The 9,854-nt window shown below is 46.4% G+C and overlaps 1 protein-coding gene across 1 annotated transcript; it reads right to left on the bottom strand.

Annotated features, from left to right (window-relative positions):
- Nucleotides 1–3,725: 3,725 nt before the first annotated feature.
- LOC137353155 (insulin-like growth factor-binding protein complex acid labile subunit) lies at nucleotides 3,726–5,869 on the bottom strand. The gene has a single exon (XM_068019202.1). It carries the CDS (start codon nucleotides 5,867–5,869, stop codon nucleotides 3,737–3,739), a length of 2,133 nt encoding a protein of 710 aa, XP_067875303.1. The 3' UTR covers nucleotides 3,726–3,736.
- Between the last annotated feature and the right edge of the window lie 3,985 nt (nucleotides 5,870–9,854).

Here is a 9,854-nt window from a genome sequence, read left to right as displayed (position 1 = left end):
CTTTTGGCGGGGCCGGACTCTGTGAAGTCCTGGCCTCAATGAATCAGGACCTTTGGCAATCATTATGAATGAGCCTTGAGATGCTCTGGTGACGGACTGTGACTCCTGGACCCGCTCATGTAGCCCTGTATGTGTGTAAATAGTCTCACATTCCCTGGGAATGCCCACTCAAAGCTTCTGAAAGACACTGTTAACTCCCCAAACCTAAACTGCAATATTATTGCTGTAAATGCTTATTATTACATAATGGAGAAGAGAGGAAAGATAGACTTGCATTTCTATAGTGCCTGTCGCAATCTCAGGATGACCCAAAGCACTTTGCACGTACTTTGTGAAGCATAGTCATTGCTGTAATATTGAAAACACAGCAGCTAATTTGTGCACAGCAAGCTCCCACAAACAGCAATGCTATAATGACCAGATCATCTGTTTTCGTGATGTTGGTTGAGGGGTAAGTATTGGCCAGGACACCAGGGAGAACTCCCCTGCTCTTCTTCAAAATAGCGTCCATGGGATCTTTTATGTCCACCTGAGGGGTCAACTGGGGCCTGGATTTAACGTCTTATCTGAAAGACGACACCGCTGACGATGCAGCACTCCCTCAGTACTGCACTGGGAGCGTCAGTGTAGGTTTTATGCTCAAGACTCTGGAGTGGGACTTGAAACCACAACCTTCGGACTCGGAGGTGAGAGTGTTACCAACTGCGAGCAAATGAGGAAATACAGAAATCTTTTGATTGCCTAAAGTCGGATAAAATCAAGGACCCTCAGGAAGTTTTTCACAGACCCCCATACCGTGACTAATGAGTGCTGTTTCCCCTTTGCATGTTGAAGTTGTGTGTGTTTGCGTGAAATATAACTGTGTTAAAACAGCAGGCACTGGAAGTTCACTCGCACAGACACGCACATGCGTGCGCGTTCACATCTTTGATCCCATATTGCAGAGTGCAACTTCAACTGCACTCGTTGGCAAATGGGGTACATCGCCCCTTTAAAGAACGGCATTTAAAGGCACAGTACACAAAAAAATAACACTGAGCTATTAAAGACTTTCCAGGATCAATTAATTGGAGACAGAGACCACGAGGCAATCAAATTAGAACATAGGAAGATAGGAACAGGAGTAGGCCATTCAGCCCCTCGAGCCTGTCCCACCATTCAATTCATGGCTGATCCGCGGCCTAGCTCCATATACCTTTGGCCCATATCCCTTAATAACTTTGCTTAACAAAAATCTATCTCAGATTTAAAATTAACAACTGTTCTAGCTTCAACTGCTGTTTGTGGGAGAGAGTTCCAAACCTCCTCCACCCTTCGCGTGAAGAAGTGCTTCCGAACATCTCTCCTGAACAATCTGATCCTAATTTTTAGACTATGCCCCCTAGTTTTAGAATCTCCGACCAGTGGAAATAGTTTATCTTTATCTAGCCTGTCTTTCCCTGTTAATATTTTGAAGACTTCGATCAAATCACCCTTTAACCTTCTAAATTCTAGCGAAAACAGGCCTCATTTGTGTCATCTCTACTCGTAACTTAACCCCTGTAGTCCAGGTATCATTCTTGTAAACCTACGTTACACTCCCTCTAAGGCCAATATATCCTTCCTAAGGTGTGGTGCCCAGAACTGCTCACAGTACTCCAAGTGGGGTCTAACCAGGGTTTTGTACAGCTGCAGCAGAACCTCTGTGTCTTTATACTCCAATCCTCTGGATATCAAGGCTAGCATTCCATTAGCCTTTTTGATTATTTTCTGCACTTGCTCGTGGCATTTTAAAGATCTATGCACCTGAACCCCCAAGTCTCTTTGGACATCCACTGTACTTAACCTCTTCCCATTTAGAAAGTACCCTGCTCTATCCTTTTTTGGTCCAAAATAGATAACCTCACACTTGCCCACATTGAAATCCATCTGCCACAGTTTTGCCCATTCACCTAGTCTGTCAATATCTCTTTGCAATTTTATGCTATCATCTAGACTGTCTACAATCCCGCCTAACTTTGTATCATTAGCAAATTTGGATATATGACTTACTATGCCATCATCCAAGTCGTTAATGAATAATGTGAATAACTGAGGCCCCAACACAGATCCCTGCGGGACACCACTAGTCACATCCTCCCAATCAGAGTACTGGATTGCTGCTGGGTTCCCTCTTCTCTGATAGAATATGAATGCATTTGCCTCGCTTTTCAGATCAGTCTTCCCCACCAAACACCCCTCCCCCTCCCCCCAACTCCCCTCCCCTCCCCCCAACATCCCCGCCCCCCCCCCCCACAACCCAACAACCTTTGCACTAGAAAACAATAATGCTGATTGGAAACCTGAGGCAACTGAGAACAAGTTAGCAGAATGCACAATGGTTTGTGGTTACCTCGCAGCCTAATTTTAATTCCAAGAACAGTATAGTGAACAGTCGCATCTATAGAGTGACAGCACCACCACATACTTGCTAACAGAGGCTAGAAATCTGATAACATCACAAAATAAACAGATAAGCTAATCACGAAACACCAAGCCAGTGTGGCAGTCAAACGACAGATCGGAAAAACGGTCCAGGTCCCCCCCAGTGACTCAAAATCACACGTTAAGGCACAGGTGAGGAAAGCCAGCAGGCCCCTTTTAGTTCATCCATCAGTACAACAACAACATTTTGCATTTAGATAGCCCCTTTAACATAGTAAAGCTTCTCAAGGTGCTTCAGAGGAATAACAAAACTTGACACCGAGCGACATAAGGAAATATTAGGACAGGTGACCAAAAGCTTGGCCAAAGAGGTAGCTTTTAAGGAGTGTTTTAAAGGAGGAGAGAGAGGCGGAGATGTTTAGGAAGGGAATTCCAAATCTTAGGGCCCAGGCAGCTGAAGGCACGGCCGCCAATGGTGGAGTGATTAAAATCAGGATATGTCCAAGAGTTCAGAATCGGAGAAGCACAGAGATCTCGGAGAGTGGTGGGAGGTCACAGAGATAGGGAGGGGTGAGGTCATGGAGGGAGTCAAGGCTGAGAATCCTAAGAGCAAAGGCTTGGAGAAACACAAGGCCATGTAGGTCAGCAAGCACAGAGGGAGAGGCGGCCCTACAGTCCTGTCACAGCTACTCTACTCAAAGGTTCGTTCTACATAGAGAACCCTCGTTGTGTGAGAACCTCCAGATTATCCCCTTCAGTTAACAGCGTAACCAACCTCTGGGCTTGGACTTCCTTTGATGTCACCCATTAAGAAATAGGAGCAGGCGTAGGCCATTCGGCCCCTCGAGCCTGCTCCCTCAGTCAATAAGATCATGGCTGATCTGATTGTGGCCTTAGCCCCACAATTCTGCCGGGCCCCCCACCAGAACCCTTGACTCCCTTGTAGATCAAAAATGTCATTTCACCCAACCCGTATCCATTATTGACCCCGTTAACAACAACACAGCATCAAATTGCATTTATATAGCACCTTTACCATAGTAAAACATCCCAAGGTGCTTCACAGGAGCGTCATCAGACAATATTTCACAGCAAGCCACATAAGGAGATATTAGGTCAAGTGACCAACAGTTTGGTCAAAGTAGGAGGTTTTAAGGAGTTTCTTAAAGGAGGAGAGAGAGGTGGAGAGGTTTAGGGAGGGAATTCCAGACCTTAGAGCCCAGGCAACTGAAGAGACAACGAGTAATAATGGAACAATTAAAACTGGGGATGCCCAAGAGGCCAGAATTGAAAGTGCGCAGAGATCTTGAAGCCTTGCGTGGCTGGATTAAGCTCAATAAAAGATCATTTTGAGGAAAAGCAAACAACAGATGGAGAAACATATTTGCAGGTGGGATGATGATGGGTTGACTGAAGACGAGCAGCGCAAAGGCACAGAAGAAAATTTCTTTACGGCCGCCACTGGTGATCTATCAGAAAAACACTCGACCGGCCCTTGCACGATATTGGGATTCTTCTGCAGCCATCGACTGAGGTACAGGATGGACGGGCAGCGGCAGTCCCAGGGATTGTTGTGCAAATGGACTTGTTTCAGTCTCACCAGGGGGTTCAGAAGTCCATTGCTAAGGTTTGTCAGCCGGTTGAAGTTGAGGTGCAGCAGAGCGAGGCGGCCAAGGTTTCGGAAAACATCCGCGGGGAGAGAAGAGATGCCGTTCCTGTCCAGGTGCAACTCTTGCAAGTTCTCCTGCTTCTGAAAGGTCTCCGGGGATAGAGTTGAGAGTTGGTTATTGTGAAGGTGCAACTTGTTCAGTTTGTGAAGATGGAAGAAGACTTCGGGTGACAGATAGAGGAGATGGTTAAACTGCAGCTGCAGTTCCTCCAGCTTGTGCAGGTCACGAAACAAGACTGGCCCGATGGTGTACAGCCAGTTGTTGTCCAGATGCAACTCTTTCAGCTTCTGTAAGCTCTTGAAGAGTCCCTGCGGGAGGGTGGAGAATAAATTGCCGCTCAGTTGGAGCTCCTTCAGGTTCACGAGACGCTCGAAGATATTGTGAGGAAGAACTGAGAGATGGTTCTGATTGAGCTGCAGGATCCGGAGATCTGTCAAGCCATCGAAGATTTTCTCTGGAAGAAAGGTGATGTTGTTCTGCTCCAGTTGGAGGTCTCTCAGGTGCCTTAGGCCCTGGAAGCTTGTCGCAGGGATGATGCTCAGTTGATTGTTGTCAAGGTACAATGTCCTCAAATTGGTCAGGTTGTGGAAGACTGCCTCCGGCAGACGAGAGAGCAAGTTGTTGTCGAGTTGAAGCTCTTTCAGCTCAAACTGCTTCTGGAATAATTCCGATGGGAGATGCGAGATTCTGTTGTAGTCCAAGTGCAGCTCTTTTAGGCTCATGAGGCCGTCAAACACAGGTCCAGGCAACGAGTCTATGCGGTTATTGAATAGATTTAGAACAGTCAAGTTCTCAAGCTCACGAAACGCTCTGGGCGGCAGACTGGTGAGGTTGTTGAAGCTCAGGTCCAGCTGTTTCAGTCTGGTGAGGCCAAGCAAGGCGTCGTCTGGCAGCTTTGCTATTTCATTGTTACTGATGTCCAGTATAACTAGGTTCTGGAATTTGGGCAGGAATGTTGCAGGGAGGAAAGTGATGTGATTATTGTTCAGGTAAAGATCCTTCAATGTTTTAAGGTTCAACAAAGCTTCTTCGGGCACCAAACGCAAGTAGTTGTTGCTAAGACTTAGGACCTGTAGTTGATCAAGACCATCCAGTGATCCTTTGGTTAAGGAATGAATATAGTTATTTCTTAGATAGAGCTGTCTAAGGTTTTTTAGTCCCTTAAGGGCTCCAGTTTGGATCAGCGAGATTTGATTGCCATTCAGCTGAAGTAAATCCAGCTGACCTAGCTCATTGAAGACTCCAGGGACAATACTTGTGATTTTATTCAAACTCAACATAAGTTTCTGAAGCTTAGAAAGTCCAGTGAAGGCACCAGGATTCAAATCCTGAAGGCAATTGTCACTTAGGTGCAACTCTTTAAGGTTAGTGAGGTTGCGTAGACAGCCTGGTAATAAAGACGCTATCTGATTGCCAGTCAAGTAAAGCTTGTTCACTTGCGACAGGGCAGCTAATCCTTCAGATGGTACAGAGGCGAGTTGATTGAGGCTGAGATCTAGGGTGAGGAGTTGTTTCCCGGGCATCTTCCCAGATGGAATGACACTGCCGTGTTCAGAGCTGGAGCTCAAGAAATCAGTTGGCAGGATTGTGGAAATGTTGTTATGTTGCAGGAACAGCTCCTGAATGCCGGGTGGGATCTTTTCTGGAAGCGCTTTCAGCTTTTTATTGATGCACCACATTATCGTCGGGGTAGAAGCAGGGCACTCACAAGGAGAGCAGATGTCTGGTGGAGGAGTGATTCCCACCGAGCACAGCATCAACCCCAGGACACTGAGGAGCACCAGTAGTTTCCTCATGGTCGAATAACGCTGCTGAAAAAATACAAACATTGTAGAGAGTGCTGTCCGCCAAAACGTAAACTGTAAGTTATCACATTTCCCCCTTGTCATCTACAGCCAATTCCCACCCCCATCTCCAGTCTACTTGTTGCTGCCCTCTGGTATGTCAATACTGCATGCCATCAGTTGATAGTTGATGGGGATGGGGAGTGGCAGATTGGGGCAAAATTATTGGAGGTTCCATGTAAAAAGGGAGTTGAATTATTTTGGGAAATGAAGGATTTCTTTTTGCACTCACTCCAGGAACACCAATCTGAATGCATCACCACTTTCAAAAGCAACCTGCTCTAACAGACCAATTAGCATAATTGAAGTCCCATGAGGTTAAAGGGGCCGCATGGACATGAAATTTGCTCAGTGACGGGGAGTACTGGTGAACAGTTGTTTTTCAGACTGAAAGGGCACTGGAAGCAGATTTAATATCATTAGTCTATTTCAGCAAAACAACGTGCATTTATATAGCACCTTTAATGTTGTAAAATGACTCAAATCACGTAAGGAGATATTAGGGACAGGTGACCAAAAGCTGGCTCAAAGAGGTGGCTTTTAAACAACTTCTTAAAGGAGGTAGAGAAGAGGAAAGGTTTGGGGAGGAAATTCCGGAGCTTAGGGCCCCAGGCAGCTGAAGGCACGGCCGCCAATGGTGGAGCGATGGAAATCTGGGATGCTCAAGAGGCCGGAATTACTGGAGCATGGATATCTCAGAGGGTTGTGGGGCTGGAGGAGGTTACAGAGATAGGGAGGGGTGAGGGCCATGGAGGATTGGAAAACAAGGATGAGAATTTTAAAATCGGGGTGTCTCTGGACTGAGTGCCAATGCAGCTCAGAGAGAACAGGGATGATGGGTGAAGAGGATTTGGTGCAAGTTAGGATCAACTGACCCCCAGCAGCCACACAATCTCAGATTCCCACTACCCTTTGAGCTTCCTGATATCACTCCTGAATATCTCCGCCATGATGTAAGCATCAGAGCTCACATAGTTTACAGAGAATTACATATTACCGACACCACAGAATCAGGCCATTTGGCCCAACTGGTCTATGCTGGTGTTTATGCTCCACATGATTCTTCTCTCACCCATCTTCATCTCACCCTATCAGCATATCCTTCCGTTCCTTTCTCCCTCATGTGTTTATCCAGCTTCCCCTTAAATGTATCTATGCTATTAACCTCTATGGCAGCGAGGCCTGGACAACGTACGTCAGCCAGGAGCGACGTCTCAACTCATTCCATCTTCGCTGCCTCCGGAGAATCCTTGGCATCAGGTGGCAGGACCGTATCTCCAACACAGAGACAAGGAGGCCAAAGATGAAGATGACTCCCTGCTGTAGTGAGTTCCGCATTCTTACCATTCTCTGGGTGAAGAAGTTTCTCCTGAACTCCCTTTTCAATTTATTAATGACTATCTTATATTTATGGTCCCTACTTCTGGTCTCGCCTGCAAGTGGAAAATCTTCGCCACATCTCGGAGTGCAGATTGTAAGCAGAGTGTGCAGATATGAGTTTGGTCAGTGGGGATTTTTAAGGGTCAATATCTTTCTAAAAATCTGGTCTGCAGTTAGCATTTAACTGGGATTTACTTTCGAAAGAAAGTAAAGTAAGTTAAGAAAGTAAAGTAAGTTTCTTCCGGCCTTAAGCGAGGATTAACAAGCTCCACTGCAGAGGAGCTGATCAGTTAAGTGGCTAACCAGTCCAATCTGGTTGCTGCAGTTTCAGCTTCAGATATAGTTTAAATACAGAGGTCTGGGCGCAGCCTGTAAGTGGAGTGCAGATTGTAAGCAAAGTGTGGAGATATGAGTTTGGTGAGTGGGGAGTTCAGTGAAGGGGGAAGGATATTTTTTTTCTACTTTTTTCACCCTCCAGTATTTGGTTCTCACTTTCATGCAGTGGAAGGAGATGGCTGGCGAGTAACTGGTAAGCTATTCTACTTATAATAATCAGTCTGTAAAGTTAAGGTATGGCAGGGCAGCTTGGCTGAGTGGAATGTACAGCCTGTGGCATGTGGGAGGTCATCGACTCATCTGTACAGACACATCTGCAGGAAATGTCACCGGGTTTCGGACCTTGAGCGGCAGCTGGAGTCGCTGTGGTGCACCTGCGAGGCAGAGAACTACATGGATAGCACGTTTAGGGAGGTGGTCACACTGCAGGTTAGGAATGTGCAGGCAGATAGGGAAGGGGTGACTGCCAAGCAGTCTAAGAGAACCAGGCAGGTAGTGCAGGAGTCCACTGAGATGATCTCGCTTGCTAATGAGTTTTCTATTTTGGATACTACTGAGGGTGATGGTTCCTCAGAGGAGTGCAGTCAGAGCCAAATTTGTGGCACCACAGATGGATCAGCTGCACAGGAGGGGAGGAAGAAGAGTGGAACAGCGGAAGAGCAGTAGTGATAGGGGATTCATTAGGGGAACAGACTAGTGTTTCTGCGGCCGTAGACATGACTCCAGATGGTGCGTTGCCTCCCTGCTGCCAGGGTCAAGGATGTCACAGAGCGGCTACAGGACATTCTCCCGGGGAAGGGTGGACAGCCAGAGGTCATGGTTCAATGCCATAGGTAGGAAGGGAGATGAGGTCCTGAAAGCAGATTTTAGTGAGCTAGGAAGGAGATTGAAAAACAAGACCTCAAAAGCAGTAATCTCAGGATTACTCCCAGTCCCACATGCGTGTGAGCGAAGGAATAGGAGAATTGAGTGATTGAACACGTGGCTGGAGAACTGGTGTAGGAGGGAGGACATCAGATTTCTGAGACATTGGGATTAGTTCTGGGACAGGTGGGACCTGTACAAGTGGACAGGTTGCATCTTAGCTGGACTGGGCCAAATATCCTCGCAGGGAGATTTTCTAGTGCTGATGGGGAGGGTTTAAACTAAATTATCAAGGGGAAGGAAACCTGAGAGGAAGCTCAGATTGGAGGGAAGCAGAACTGGTAACTTGTTAGGGGTGTGGAAACCAAAAGGAAATATCAGAGAGGAATACCAAGGTGCACAGAATACCAGGGGAGATAGATAGCACAAGAGTAGGGAATAGTAAGTTATCAGGTGGGATCAGAGAAAAGGAGAAATTAGGAAAGTCGAAATCAGGGTTAATGTGCATGTATGTGAATGCACAGAGTGTGGTTATAAGACTGATGAGGTACAGGCGCAGATTACCATGTGGAAATATAACGTTGTGGCTATAACAGAGATCTGGCTCAAAGAAGGGCAGGGCAGGGTGTTAAATATTCCTGGATACAAGGTGTTCAAGAAAGATAGGAAAGGGAAAAAAAGGGGGAGGGTGGCGGTACTGATTAGGGAGAGCATTGCAGTGCTGGAGAAAAAGGACGTCCCAGAGGGGTCGAAGACAGAATCAATTTGGCTAGAGCCGAGGAACAAAAAAGGTGCAGTTACATTGCTCGGTGTTGTCGAGAGGCCAACAGCTAGTGGGAAGAACGTGGAGGAACAAATTACAAAGGAAATTACAGAAAACTATAGGGTAAGTCATAATGGGGGACTTTAATTATCCAAACATAGACTGGGATAGTAGTAGTGTAAAGGGCAGTGAGAGGGCAAGTGTTCCTAGTGTGTGTTCAGGAAAAATTTCTCCAACAGTATGTTGCTAGTCCAATGAGAAAGGAGACACTGCTAGACCTGGTTCTTGGGAATGAGGTGGGCCAAGTGGATCAAGTATCAGTAGGAGAGCATTTAGGGGATAGTCATCATTGTATCATAAGGTTTAGGTTGGCTATGGAAAAGGACAAAGGGCAATCCAGGGTAAGAATAATTAACTGGGGCAAAGCCAACTTCAATGAGGTAAAAATGGAGCAGGGGCGAATAAGTTGGAGTCAAAGGTTGGCAGGAGAAACAGTAGCTGAACAATGGGCTACCTTCAAAGAAGACATAGTTTGAGCACAGTCAAAGTATGTTCCCTTGAAGGGGAAAGGTAGGGCAAACAAATCCAGAGCCA

This window comes from Heterodontus francisci, chromosome 40 (genome assembly GCF_036365525.1).
Source record: "Heterodontus francisci isolate sHetFra1 chromosome 40, sHetFra1.hap1, whole genome shotgun sequence".
NCBI classification, from domain to species: domain Eukaryota; kingdom Metazoa; phylum Chordata; class Chondrichthyes; order Heterodontiformes; family Heterodontidae; genus Heterodontus; species Heterodontus francisci.
Note: the sequence above shows the minus strand (reverse complement) of the source record. Positions and strands in the feature narration are given on the sequence as shown.